Source organism: Phyllobates terribilis, unplaced genomic scaffold, assembly GCF_046119375.1.
Source record: "Phyllobates terribilis strain yellow unplaced genomic scaffold, ASM4611937v1 Scaffold_7__3_contigs__length_470593459, whole genome shotgun sequence".
Lineage (NCBI taxonomy): Eukaryota > Metazoa > Chordata > Amphibia > Anura > Dendrobatidae > Phyllobates > Phyllobates terribilis.
Genome location: NW_027362767.1, coordinates 326,600,197 through 326,615,807, shown reverse-complemented (window position 1 = coordinate 326,615,807; position 15,611 = coordinate 326,600,197). Strand labels below are relative to the sequence as shown.

At 40.5% G+C, this 15,611-nt stretch overlaps 1 protein-coding gene across 1 annotated transcript in view; it reads right to left on the bottom strand.

Moving 5' to 3' along the window:
• LOC141154783 (traf2 and NCK-interacting protein kinase-like) overlaps window positions 1-15,611 on the bottom strand; it is a 329,519-nt gene that overhangs the window by 224,372 nt on the left and 89,536 nt on the right. The window contains exons 8-10 of the mRNA XM_073641189.1: window positions 4,439-4,504; window positions 1,623-1,784; window positions 289-426 (exon numbers count right to left, since the gene is read on the bottom strand). Of these exons, the coding sequence (XP_073497290.1) occupies window positions 289-426; window positions 1,623-1,784; window positions 4,439-4,504 (366 nt within the window). The remainder of the gene's footprint in view (window positions 1-288; window positions 427-1,622; window positions 1,785-4,438; window positions 4,505-15,611) is intronic.

Genomic DNA, 15,611 nt, shown 5'->3' with positions numbered 1-15,611 from the left:
ATGTCTGTCTGTTTCTAGCCATCTCCATAGAATCTTATAAACACCAACTGTCATCTCTTATCCAAGTAATGGGCAAATTTGTCTTCAGCACAAAGTTTCTTATCCTCATGTGTACTATTGATTCATGAAATAAAACTTAAAATGACGGGCACTCTTTAACCATTTACAAACATTTTTTAGATATGTAGTTGAACATTATTGTTATACGTTTATGTAGACTTAATGTACATGCATGTATAGATTAAATGCATATATAATATAATGTAAGTACTTATAATATGAACTTACCTCCAAAATGGCTCTCGGTAAGGCTGGTGTACATGGACTAGAACTGCTCCCAGACCCGAGCCTAGAATGTGTCTGTTGCACAAAGCCCGTCCATTTAAGGTTGCTCTGGTCAACATTTGTGATTTTCTTTTCGGATATCTGAAATATTATCCAAGTTTGAGTTATATTAATATTAATCATCTAACTAATATTTTTTGAGATATTTATGTAAGACTGGAATGATGTCCATTTTTATTCTAAAACCATTAGCATAATGACTACAGAAGACCATCCTAAATATTTCCGTTGTTTTAACTTGTGATGAGCGAATCTAGCAAAATTTGATTCAGACAGATTCGATTTGACTGACTGAAACCCGAAATCTGCCCGTGTGAGTACAGTTAATTTTCTCCCTGCTAAGTGCGGGTGCTGGGCCGGTTAATAACACTATTAATCCTCAGATTAACCCCATATCTGCAGGTTAATAGCGTTTTTTCTGGTGACAGGTTCCGTTTGGAGGGGTTGTCCGGCCTTAAGGTCCAAGTCTGCAGTTACTCTATGAGACTGCAGACTTTTGAATCCTCTCATCTCCTGCACTGCATTCTGTGAGGTTTCTCATGTGACCAGAACTATGTAATTTGCATACATGTGATCATGTGCCAACTAGACGGGCACGGCCTCACACAATGCAAGTGGCCAGACACAGTCTAGTTGGAATGTGGCAAGAAGTATGCAAATCACATACTTTCGGTTATATGATTGCCCGTTCCTGGTGCCGGCACCGGAAAATCCTCACAACTGATGCGATGTGAGAACCCACATGTCTGCAGTCACATAGAGTGACTGGAGACTTGTAGCCTAAGACCAGACAAACCCCTAAAGCCATATACAAGCTGCGGATTGGCTTTGACTCATGCAGTCACTTGGAGTATGGGGGGGTAATGCATGTCGTAATGTATATTGCCCCCTATGTGACCACATAAAACTTGTCACAAGCCACAGATTTGCCTTGGCATAGAAGACTGGGGAGATGTGGTGTGAGCGGTGGTGGCGGTATAAAAACAGGTGAGGAAAAGTGAGTATAGAGGGGTTTTTATTTTAACCCTTTCCCAGCCCTAAAAAAAGAATCCAGCAGCCATGTGCACATTAAATCCCCCAAAATGTGTATTATTGCAAATCTGAATTATTTTGAGGAAATCTGTAATGAATTTGATTTGTCGTGAATTGATTCGCTCATCTGTAATCATAACGACTGTTTTATTATCGTACTATTACAATATCCTCAGTAACCATCTTATCTTAGAACTCAATACACGTCAAGAGAAGTGACATTATAAATTACTTGTATTTCTTACCTTTAATTCAGTTATGGCACTAACGATCTTGTGATCTGATGCTTGCTTTGGTGGCTCTAGATTCTTCTCCATATGGTCATGTTGGAGAAACAGTAGCTGGGTCTGATCTTTGGGCAAGGTCGGATGAAACCTCCTTTGACTATGAGTATCCTCAGTATTTTGCTATTTAAAACAACATTTTTTTTTAAATGTTTTCCATTCTGCACTTGTGTAAAAAAATCTATTTATTTCTTGTGCTGTAATTCTGCGTATTTACTCACAGAAGAAAATTTGCCTCTTTTTATTCATAAAACTGAAACGTGTAACCGATTCCCCAGCTAATATTATAAGATGTCACAATTAGTTAATTCCCCCTAGGACAGCTCAAATGATCATTTAAAAGGGTTGTAGATGAAAGAATTAAATTATGAGGCAGATTATATAACACACTGAAAAGATGGATTTACCCATAATTGTAAAAGCAAGAAAGGAATATCAGCAGCTATTGAAAAAGAATTTCGGAGCAGATACAGTTGGATGTTCCGGTTGCGCTGCTGGCGTTGGTTTATGCAGTAAACCTTTTAATGTGATGTATTAAACAACTTGTTTCTGGGTCGGACTGACCCCCTTTAATATTTGCATTATGGCAATATTACTTACATTTTTATATATATTTGTGATGAATATCTATAATATAACAACAGTTTTAAAAATGTATTTATGGCAAAAAACTGAGATACTCCCTCCATGTTTGGTGCTGATATTAAGTATTTAACTTTTCTGTATTGTCATATGATGTATTGGTCCTGATGAAGTGGTCAGTCCAACCCAGAAACGCGTTGGTTTATACATCACAATAAAGGTTTACTGCATAAACGTTCATCCATTGGATTAATTAGCACCAGCAGCCATGGGGATCCTCTACCTCTGCGGGATCAGCAACAGGATAAACCATTGCTTTCTATAAGTGGTGTGCCCTCTACGAAATATTATAAGCTGAGTGTGCCATTTTATAAGGGTTCTTGAACCTGCCATTTCATTATGCTATTGCCCTATGATCACTTTCCTTTTGCTATAGCATTTGTAAAGTAATATAAGAGAAATGTGAGCACTACTCATTGAGAAAATTCTAAAGATGGAAACAAATGGCCTGAATAGGTGTTTCCAAAAATAATCAATCATCTGTCATTAGGCCGTGAAATAGGCTTTGAATGGTTACTATCGGAAAAAAACTTGTTTCCTTTACAATAAATTTTAGGTGTTTGTTTTAGGTTGTGATTTTGGTGCAAAAAGGATTCTGAGAGTTTTTGTTTAGAAATGTAAATTAAAGGAGTCGTCTCGCCTTCTTACATGGGTAAAATTGCAGAGTGTGTATAAAAACAAACAACTTTGCAGTTTGCCTGTCCATTCTCAAGAATGGAGTAATTTTCAGGTCTAGTTTTTACTAATCTTTATCTAGGTTCTTAGCCACCACTACAGTCTATCATCCATGGCCAGTCTCTTAGGCAAGAAGAGCTGTGCTTTCAAGCTCTTTGCTAATCAGCTTGTAAGTGCAGCTCTGAAGCGGGTCAGATTGTTGGATCTGACCAGCTTCAGTGGCTCTATGCTCCTCTGATGTTGCAGAAGCAACACTGTCTGCTTCCCGCATCAAAGAGCCCAAAATTTGGACATGTGGCTCAACCAAACCACTGTCAGTTATCAGGAGCAAACTGCCCCCGGAAAGCAGGAAGCCAAGATGGCAAGGGAGCAGTGTGCTCCTGAAAATATGGCAGGGGAGCAGTGTGCTCCTGAAAATATGGCAGGGAGCAGTGTGCTCCTGAAAATATGGCAGGGAGCAGTGTGCTCCTGAAAATATGGCAGGGAGCAGTGTGCTCCTGAAAATATGGCAGGGAGCAGTGTGCTCCTGAAAATATGGCAGGGAGCAGTGTGCTCCTGAAAATATGGCAGGGGAGCAGTGTGCTCCTGAAAATATGGCAGGGAGCAGTGTGCTCCTGAAAATATGGCAGGGAGCAGTGTGCTCCTGAAAATATGGCAGGGAGCAGTGTGCTCCTGAAAATATGGCAGGGAGCAGTGTGCTCCTGAAAATATGGCAGGGAGCAGTGTGCTCCTGAAAATATGGCAGGGGAGCAGTGTGCTCCTGATAATATGGCAGGGGAGCAGTGTGCTCCTGAAAATATGGCAGGGGAGCAGTGTGCTCCTGAAAATATGGCAGGGGAGCAGTGTGCTCCTGAAAATATGGCAGGGGAGCAGTGTGCTCCTGAAAATATGGCAGGGAGCAGTGTGCTCCTGAAAATATGGCAGGGGAGCAGTGTGCTCCTGAAAATATGGCAGGGAGCAGTGTGCTCCTGAAAATATGGCAGGGAGCAGTGTGCTCCTGAAAATATGGCAGGGAGCAGTGTGCTCCTGAAAATATGGCAGGGGAGCAGTGTGCTCCTGAAAATATGGCAGGGGAGCAGTGTGCTCCTGAAAATATGGCAGGGGAGCAGTGTGCTCCTGAAAATATGGCAGGGGAGCAGTGTGCTCCTGAAAATAGAAGATGAGACGACACATTTTTTTTTCAGGGAATGTATATTTATGCAAGGCAGTACAGTCTATTCACTTCACCTTCTTTGGGAGACTTCTGCGTGAGTATTCATAGACCTTTAGCTGCTGTACGCTTTACCTTCTATGACCTCTCAATTTTCTGTGGTCCATAATCCATAAGCGACAATCCCTATTGTCATGTTTTATGTTAAATCAAAGGTAATCCTTTCAATTACACTTCCAACTTTGGACCTCTAGAAATATAAAAAATCTTGTAGTTCTAATGTATTCTTGTTCAATATAACAATCTTTACCATCTGAGAAGAAGAGATTCCAGTTTGGGTGTTTTTTCCCTCAGTTTTCTGCTTGAGATCCTCATGCTGTAAAGAGAAAAAAATTAAATCTGCAATTAACTGATTTTGTAACTACATTTCCTTTGAATACGAAAGCAAATGACTGCGTCTATAAGGCAGCTCCACACTTGTGCCTTCCTCTTACAGACATCTGTACTTATTACCGTGACCTATTTCTGAAGTGACACTCGTATTTTCTGTACTTTCCAGCAAAGCAAGGACAGGATGCAGAAAAACATTTTTAAAAGACTCATCAGTGTCTCTTTGGAACTGAAAATAGGAACTGTTAGGATACTTCACACATACTTATTTTTTTGCGGCTTTGGCATGGAAATATCTTATGCACACAACAAAGCCAACAACTTCACGCTTTCACAGTGGCTTTTCCCCATCAACTTGAATGACGGAAATAGTAGCATTAAAAAACTGGATGTGAAAACTAATGATAAAGTCAGGTGTATTAACATATGGTATTACTGTATTTTATATTGTGCATTTCATAATACATGACACTTTGCACAATATTTAACCCCTTCATGATATCCAACATCTAGGGATGTCGAAAGTGCGCACTGCATGTATGGAACAGGCTCAGGAGTTAAGCCCGCTCCATACAGCACGGGGTCATACGCCGTATAGGCGATACCCAGAGTGATTTCTGGGATTAAAACTGTTTTAACTTCTTAAATGTCACAGTCACGTTTGGCTATGGTATTTAAGAGGTAAAAAACAGGGTATGTCCCTTCTGTTACCCCTTGTCACCGCCAAAGCGTGACCGCAGTGTGCCAAAGGCTTTGTCATGAAAAAAAAACTTTGGTAGCATCAAAACCATATTGACTTGTCATCAAAAGTTAACAGGCCTCCTTCACCACAAAGTGAATGTCATGAAAACAAATCAGGCAAAAAAAAAATAATAGTGGAATTGTTGCTCTTTTTTTTTTAAATTTCAACTAGATTGGATTTTTTTTTCTCCATTTTTCAGTAAATTATACAGTAAAATAAATGTTGTCATTCACAACTATAACATGTCCCACAAAAATCAAGCCTTCATACGACTATTTCAATGGAAAAGTAAAAAAAAAAAAAAAAAAAAAAAAAAAAAGTATGACTCTTGAGCGGTAAGGAGGAAAAAAATGAAAAATATTTTTTTCTCCAAGGGATTAGAACTTCAACTTTGGTATGAGTAAAAATAATACAGAAAGAATGATACTGTGTGGACCTGGCCTTATGTACTGAGGTCATGACATGTCACAGAATGTCTGCCGTTATTACTAGCAATGACAAAATGGTCGATGGGTAGACTGAGAATTTTAAGTGGTCAACATATTAATGGAAGTGCAAGTAGAGATGACAATGCATGAGCGAGCATGGCATTTTTAAGAAGAACAGCCTGTTGTGCATTTTTTACAAAGTATCCATCTAGGCTTCCAATACTCCCTTTTATAAGGAAATGCCCTTTAACACAGACCCAAAGTAGAAAGCTTCAATGTCAAACTCAATTATTCTAAAAGTTGAGGCGTTCAAGCAGCTACAATATCCGAATATAGTTTAAGACAAAATTTTTCGATTAGACTGACTTTTAGGTGACCATTCCAAAAAAACTATTTTGTCATCCAGATGACTTGATGATAGGGGAATATTCACATGTAAACTCATCCTAAACATGTGACTAGGTTACATACAGGTCTCATCCACATGTCTGTAATGTGGCGGTAAGACCCAGACCTCTCTTCTCCATTGTACAAGATGGGTCACCACTGACCTCTACCACCTCTGCTTTGGTTTACTTTGAACCACAATGGCTTCGGGTCAGGGTTGCCAAGTTTACTTTTTATTTTTTTATCTCATCAAAAAATTGACGACAGGCAATATTTTTACAGACACATTGGGAAACCATAACAAAACATTAAGATTATAAAGAATATTTGTCTATAGCCCATAATTCTGGTATGAAGACATTAGCGGCAGTCACTGTGAATGGTAAAATGATGAGAATTACAGTCAGAATAATCCACATAAGTTTCTTCAGTTTAAAACAAATTACAGACGCCATAAAAAAAATGTTACGAACAGGACAACCCTGCTTCGGGTGTGTGTGGGTCTAAGTCTTGCAACCAACAGAATGAGGTCTTACTCTGTTACACTATGGACCGATAGACGACAGCACACCGGAGAATTACCTCTCTTGTAATATGAAGCTATTTTAGTTTTGGCTGAGACTTATAAATAGAGGGGACACTTTCATTGTTCTGTTCATAAGGCAAAGATTCAAAGAACTGTACAATGAGGACGGCTTGCACCGTTATATCTCTTTTCAGTTCTGTTCATCTAAAAGCTTAAATATATATACTGTACTTTTATTGAATTTTGAAATGCTTTTTCACATTTTAGTATTTTTTTTTACGTATTCGTTGGCAATTGCTAATTGTACCCCACACTAAAAAAAAATGCTCCTAGGTTTATGCCTTATATGTTACAGCCCATAAGATTTGAATTACATCATTAATGAAGTTTCCTAATGACCATTGACTCTAGTGAAGATTAGAGACCGAGCAGACCCAGGAACTGTTATAATTATTTTTAAAAAGGGTCATTATTATCATTATTGCTGGATCTTGTATGGGAATATGGTCAATAAGGCTGAGCATAAGCACTGGTTAAAGTGACAGCTAATACATACCGCCCGTGGATCGGAGACTAGTCGGACAGGCGGATTTCTGGTGGCATTTCCCTGCCTGCTACCTGGAGTGACTGGTCTCTCACTGCATGTGTGTATAGGAAGAGACCTGTCAGTACTGGCAGTGGGGGAAAGAAGCTGCCGGGAACCTGCCTGTCCAACTAGTCACCCATGCAGCTCGGTCCCAAGCTCTGCCGGCTCTTAAACTACATTTGCCGCAGCGTTTCAGAGTCAAACATCATCTAGCCGGTGTCTGATTTATGCTTCCCGGCATATTTTGTATATTTAAAGGAGACATTTTGGTGGTCCAACACTTAGGCCCCAGACACTCCTGAGTAGAAGAATGAGTGATCCTTATTCACTGTCCTCAACTTTTTTCTTCAGTTCACTTTATTGGATAGTAATAGCTCATGCGTGCCATCCTCTGTCCAAAATTGTTGGGGTCTACAGATTATGGCATTTCTAGCTGTGCCATAGGTGATAGTGGAATCTTCTCTAAGTTCTTTAGCCATTTTTTTTAAAATGCAATGTTAAACAATAAGAGAGAAATAAACACAAACGAGATACCTAACATGTAGTGAACTGATAAGAAGCATGGCCAATGTCTTACTAGGTTTTTTTGGGGCCCATGCGAAGAAATGATTATTATGGCCCATATTCCAGGTCCCTATCTGCTTTTGTTTACTTAAAGGCAATTTATGAAGCTTGATTGTTTCTTTCAGGTGGTATCTTCCTCTAGTTGGCATTGCCATGGTGGTCCCTTTTATCACCTTAGAATGGTTTCCACTAGAGGGTCCTTTGGTGGACCAGGTATAAGTGGAACATACGGTCAAACTCAAAATATACAACTCAAAAACTCAAAATGCACCACCAAGCACAAAAAAGATCACTGTAATCGTATAGGAGAAAGCATCAGGTACACATTGAACTATAGATATCTGAGTAATGTCGTGGACATAATTGAAGGAGGCCAAACTATAGACAAAGGGGCAGTAATTACTTTTGTAAAGTAGTACTAGGTTTTCATTCTCCAATAGGCAATTTAGCTTTGGCTTGTAGGCTCATATGAAAAATGAAGTAGTAATTGATCACTGAGCGCTTATATTCTTACACTGGGCAACCACAATTGGTGAATGCACAATGTAATCACTCTCCTCTAAGTCTAAAACTATTGTCCCATTTAGTGGACATTATGGACCCGATTCATTATTGCATTTGTCTCTTTTTTGTCTGGTTTTGTTGTTTTTCTCTAGTTTTTCATTGCCGCCTAATTATTTTACTTTGTGCTTTTTTAAAGTCTATTTTATATATCTAGCAATTAACACAAATATCCTAAGAAAAATTAGTGCATACCACTTCAACAAATGAATACAACCTCACAGCTCCAGATTACAATTCAACCAGAGACCATGAAGGGATATATGCTTAATAATAAAACATTGTACGTTTATTTCGAAAAATTAAAAACATAATTATATAACCATAGAAATAGCAGGGAAAATACCATTAAACGATCCACAAGTAGAAAAGCCTGAATATACTTTATGACCTTAAAAGTTATTATTTCAATCTAAATGATCTTATTCAGATGGGGCGAGCTATACCATCAGACATAAGGTGCAAAATTAGCTATAGCTTAAAGCACACCTGTCAGCAGGATTTTGCTCAGTAAACCGCATACACTGTCATGTGGGTGACATTACACTGATTAAAATGATACCTTTGTTGATGAAATCCTGTTGTTATTTTGTAATCTTTATTTTCATTCCTGAGATAATTGTTATGTTCTGCTACCAAAGCTAAGGAAAGAGAGGAGATCTGTCCCTACTATAGGACTCAGCTGAATCCCTACGATGTAACAGGGAACCTGATCCTGCGATCAGACCTGCTAAAGTCCTAATCTAGTCTGTACGGAGACCTATAGATGTGGGGAGGGAATCCCTACAAGTACTAAGGACTGGGAGGAATATGGGACACCTCCTAACAGAAATAGTAGCAGACAGACGAACAAACAAAATATATAGAACATAGAGGTCCGTAGACCAAGCAAACTAACAGAGATAGATACAGAGCACAGGCTAGCTAGAAAGTAGATATACAATGAAGTCCAGCAAAGCCAGAAGGGCGGAGCAGGATTAAATAGGCCAACAAGGTCATGTGACCAGCAAAGGAAAAAAAAACCTAACAGCAAGGTTCTAACAGTACCCCCCCTTCTAAGAGGATCCTCCGGATCCCCTAGGACCAGGCTTATCAGGAAATCTCCTGTGAAACGCTCTGATAAGTCTGGACGCGGAAACATCATCTGACCTCACCCAAGAGTTATCCTCGGGTCCGAAACCTTTCCAGGCCACAAGATACTGCAAACTACCTCTATACCGTCTAGAGTCAAGGATGCGAGAAATTTCATATTCCCCGTCCTCCACCACCGGAGGAACAGAGGCAGAGGCGTCACCATCCGACACAACAGCTTTTTTTAACAGAGAGACATGAAAGACCGGATTAATTCTCCAGGAGGTAGGAACCTCCAACCTAACAGCAGATTGGTTGACAACCTGAAGCACCTTAAAGGGCCCTACAAACTTGGGACCCAATTTCTTAGAAGGAATCCTCAACCGCAGATTCCTAGAGGACAACCAAACCATGTCACCAACAGCGAACAAAACCTCCTGTCGTTTCCTATCAAAGTAGTCTTTAGATTTTCTGTTGGCCTCCTGAAGATTACCACGCACATCCGTCCAAACTCTTTCCAAATCACCGGAAAAATTCTCCTCCTCAGGCACGGCAGATCCCAACTTGGAGAACGACCCAAACGACGGATGTCTCCCAGAACAACAAAAAAAAGGCGAACAACCAGCAGAAGAAGATGTATGATTGTTCAGAGCAAATTCGGCAAGTGGCAGAAACTCAGACCACCCCTCTTGATTGTCTGCCACAAAACAACGCAAGAACTGCTCAACATCCTGGTTTTTCCTTTCTGTCTGGCCATTAGATTCAGGATGATATCCGGACGAAAACGACAAATGAATTCCCAACCTGTCACAAAAGGCACGCCAAAAACGAGCCACGAACTGAGGACCCCTATCAGAAACAATGTCAGTAGGAACGCCATGAAGTCTGACAATTTCCTTGACAAAGGCCTTAGCGAGAGTTTTAGCGCAGGGCAGTTTGACGAAGGGAACCAAGTGACACATCTTGCTAAAACGGTCCACGACCACCCAGATGACAGTAAAACCCTCAGAGGGGGGAAGGTCAGTTATAAAGTCCATAGCCAAATGTGTCCAAGGAGCACTGGGGACCTCCAAAGGACAAAGCAACCCCGCAGCAGGAGTATGTGAGGACTTAGATCTAGCACATATAGTACATTGGCGCACCCACTTAATGACTTCCTTCTGCCATCCAGGCCACCAAAAACTGCGACCCACCAGTCTCTTGGTCTCAGAGATTCCGGGATGACCTGCCAACCGAGATTCGTGACACTCAACAAACAAATCTCTCCTAAAGTTCCCAGGCACAAACAACCTCCCATGAGGAGTGTTAGATGGGGCATTCTCCTGAGCTTTAAGAATCTCATCTTCCAAAACGGAGTCTAAAGCAGCTATCACAACACCTTCTTGTAAAATGTTCTCCTCTTTCTCACCACCGACTATGGGAGAAAAACTGCGAGACAAGGCATCCGCCTTAACATTCTTAGTACCAGGGATGTAAGTAACGGAGAAATTAAACCGCGAGAAAAACAGTGCCCACCTAGCCTGACGGGCATTCAGGCGCTTGGCAGCATCAAGATATATCAGATTTTTATGATCCGTAAGAACCTGAACGGGAAATTCCGCACCTTCCAAGAAGTGGCGCCAGTGTTCAAATGCGAGTTTAATAGCCAATAATTCCCGATTACCAATATCGTAATTCAGTTCAGTCTCCGAAATTTTTTTTGAAAAAAAGGCACAGGGATGTAATCCATCCCCGTTATCCTGAGACAATACTGCGCCAACCCCCACAGAGGAAGCATCAACCTCAACCAAAAACGGCCTAGTAACATCAGGCTGCATAAGGATGGGAGCAGAGGTGAACCTCTCCTTGAGATACACAAAAGCCTCAATGGCCTCAGAAGACCACTGAACCGCATCAGCACCTTTCCTGGTGAGATCAGTCAGAGGTTTGACAATACTAGAAAAATTTTTTATGAATTTTCTGTAGTAATTGGCGAAACCCAAAAACCTCTGTATCGATTTCAAACCAATAGGCCTAGGCCATTCCTGCACAGCCTGAACCTTAACCGGATCCATCTCAAAACCTTTGCTGGAGATAATGTAGCCCAAAAAACTAATTCTCTGTACAGCGAACTCACATTTCTCCAGCTTAGCAAAAAGCGAATTGTCCATTAATAACTGTAATACCTCATGCACGCTCCGCCAATGAGACTCCAGATCTGGCGAATAAATCAAAATGTCATCCAAATACACAACCACATTTTTACCGATCAAAGGTCTAAGGATGTCATTAATCAGATTCTGAAAAAATGCAGGAGCATTAGTAAGACCAAAAGGCATAACTAGATTCTCAAAATGACCCACAGGAGTGTTAAAAGCAGTCTTCCATTCATCACCCTCCTTCATGCGCAACAGATTGTATGCCCCCTTAAGGTCAATTTTAGAGAACCACTTGGCCCCCAATAACTGGTTAAACAGATCAGGAATCAATGGCAGTGGGTAAGGATTGCGTACCGTAATTTTGTTAATCTCACGAAAATCCAGACAAGGACGTAAACCGCCGTCCTTTTTTTTTACAAAAAAAAATCCAACCGCCACAGGAGACTTAGAGGGCCTAATGTGACCGGCGGCCAAACTTGTCTGTATGTATTCCTCCAAAGCCTTCCTCTCAGGAATAGTAAGGTTAAATAAACGACTTTTAGGAAGAGTCGCTCCAGGGACAAATTCAATAGAACAATCATAGTCTCTAGGGGGAGGCAAAACCTGCGATTCCTTCTCAGAAAAAACTCTCCAAAAATCCTGAATAGGAACAGGCAATTCTCCCCTATCCAAAGCTGCAATACGCCCGTTACAACACTTGTCATAACATTTATGGCTCCAGGATTTAATTTCACTGGTAGACCAATCCAGTACAGGATTGTGAAATTTTAACCAGGGCAAACCCAATATTACTGGAGAAGGCAAGTTATTCAACACTACCAAATCCAATTTCTCATGGTGAACACCATTAATAGTGAGAGGAAATTCACTGACCTTGAGAGTAATATTCTTCAAAGGGGAGCCATCCACAGAAACCACAGCAATGGGGGATGATAAAGGTTCAGGTTTTAAATTGAGTTTTTCCACGAATCCCCCATCAATTACATTCAGTGTAGACCCGCAATCAACAAACACCCGAAATTCCATTAATTTTTCCTGAGCAATCGTGGAAGCAGCTAAAAATATACCCTTGGAATTTAAACAGGCAATACGGGCGTGACTGACCATTTTTTTTTCTTTCTTCATACGAAGCTCACAGCCTTTAATCAAATGACCAGATTTTCCGCAATAGAAACACAAGCCTTCCGAAAAACGACGGTCTTTTTCTTGAGAGCGAGGTGCCACCAATCCAATCTCCATCGGTTCACCACTGTTAGTACACACATTATCATAACCAGAAACTGACATAGCAGAGGATTTGCTCTCATTAACCCTAGCACGCAGTCTTCTATCCACCCGTATAGCTAATTGCATAGCCTGTTGCAAATCCTCAGGTGTAGGATAAGCAATTAGCAGGTCTTTAACCCTTTCACTGAGCCCAGCAAGAAATAGACTTTTCAGAGCAGAATCATTCCACCCTGTTTGAGTGGACCAACGACGAAAATGAGTACAATATTTTTCGACATTACCTGATCCTTGTTTTAAACGTCTCAACTCAGTCTCAGCTGATGCCACATGGTCAGGATCATCATATAATAGTCCTAAAGCAGAAAAAAAACTATCCACTGATCTGAAGCATGTATCACTAGGTTGCAAAGAAAAGGCCCACTCCTGAGGCTCTTTGCGCAAAAGTGACATTATGAACCCTACGCGCTGGGATTCATCCCCAGAGGACTTGGGTCTCAAACGAAAATACAATAAGCAAGCATTTTTAAATGAAAAAAATTCTTGATGTTCACCAAAAAATAAATCCGGCAAACATACCTTAGGCTCCAAGAAATATGCTCCAGGACAGTTACTCACGTGCTGACGGAGCTCGGCCACTTCCAGAGAGAGTCCCTGCAGGTGTTTAGCCAAATCGTGAACCGACACCATGATGGAACAAAAAAAAAAAAAAAAAATCTTTCCTTAGAGAATTTGCAGGCTGGACTTACTGTTATGTTCTGCTACCAAAGCTAAGGAAAGAGAGGAGATCTGTCCCTACTATAGGACTCAGCTGAATCCCTACGATGTAACAGGGAACCTGATCCTGCGATCAGACCTGCTAAAGTCCTAATCTAGTCTGTACGGAGACCTATAGATGTGGGGAGGGAATCCCTACAAGTACTAAGGACTGGGAGGAATATGGGACACCTCCTAACAGAAATAGTAGCAGACAGACGAACAAACAAAATAGATAGAACATAGAGGTCCGTAGACCAAGCAAACTAACAGAGTTAGATACAGAGCACAGGCTAGCTAGAAAGTAGATATACAATGAAGTCCAGCAAAGCCAGAAGGGCGGAGCAGGATTAAATAGGCCAACAAGGTCATGTGACCAGCAAAGGAAAAAAAAACCTAACAGCAAGGTTCTAACAATAATGATATGCTCGTGCTCGGGGGCGGCCTGTGGGGAGGGGCTTTATGTGGTGCTCTGCTTATGTATTCCACTCTATGGCTTCTGACAGGTAACTGTGTCTTCAGTGACTGCCTACTATTTTAAATATTGCCTGTGCAATTGTCGTAGAAATCAAGAAATTTGCCTGCAGCAAAATGGCCCCACCGCCCGTGCATTCGCAGTAGCATTTCTTTTCTGCTGAGAGATGCTACTGCGCATGTGCAGCCGGTGGTGCCATATTGCTGCAGGCAATTTTTTTTTCCTCCAGCAAAATGGTGCCGCTAGCGGAGATTGCGCAGTAGCATCTATTGTCAAGCGGTAGACGCTACAGGTCACGCACGGGCGCCATTTTGCTGGAGTAAAAAGAATTTGGCTGTAGCAATATTGCGCCGCCAGCCGCGCATGCGTGGGCGGTGGGGCCAGTTTGCTACATGTAAATTTCTTGATTTCTACCACAATTTCTATTCAGCAGCCTCTTCACTCTCGCATGCTTTGGACGTAACTGACATTCGGTGGAAGTCAGAGAACAGCAGCAACTCCTAGGTGTCCGTTTCGTCCAAAGGAAGTGAGAGGGAAGCAGCCACCGATTGGCTGCAGGACTCACGTGACATAACGATGAGACACAAGACCCTAGAGAGCCAGTGCTGTCATCGCTGGAATGGCAATGGCACCGGAGGTGAGTATAAGTTGTTATTTTATAAGGAAGAATATATATTAACAAGGGGTTGTCTGAGTAGTGGACAACCCCTTTAAAACGATTCTACCAAATGTGTATTTGGTTCTAAATTGTATCCCTTTGCTCTGTGCGTGCCACATAAACCCTTATGAAACTTATATCCTGCAGATTCAAAAATAGCCCTGTAGAAATACAGTTTTTTTTCTTTTATAAGTCTGGTGATATGTCAAGGTGATTTTTTAGTTTAGTATGCATCCTATGTTTTCACGCTTAGAAAAATATATATGATTTCTTGCAGGGTCTTATTTTTCCATTTTAGATGGGTCATTTGGTGGCTTAATGCTTTACCTAATCTCTTTTCAATACAACAAACGTCTCTTTTTCATCAGTTCTAATCATTTTGCTTATTTTATATGTTACAGTTTAGCACATACAATATATTATTTCAATATAAAATACGTTTACATGTAAAAAAAAAAAAAAATCCCAGGTTGTATGTGGTTAAATAAAAAAAGGTATTCTCATCACATGTAACAAATATATCCAAATATATCTTTGCTCTGGAAATAAATTAATGAAAGAAATTAAAGATTTTCATGAATTCAAATAAATAAGGGAATATGAAAACAAATGTTACAATTAGATACGAGCTAAAATGTTATTGTGTGAAAATGGATAGCTTCAATTCTGAAAGGGTATTAAGCGCAGAGACGATGAAAAAAACATTTTTAATAACATTACGTGAGCCGGCAATAATGAGGTTGCTTAAAGAATTTAACTAAAACTTTAAATAAAATTATTGTAATTAGTAAAGTGCTGTAATGATATTATTACGTGAAGCAATCCTTTCTCTGAAGAAGAAGCCGCTAGCACTGTATTTTAGTTTGGCTCTTTTGGAGTTGTTATATTCTCAACTATACATCTCTAATCTCCTTTTGTAAGTTAAGAGTGTTTTGCCCTCAAATTTGGTTATATACAGGCAGGGTCGGTCTGGCCTG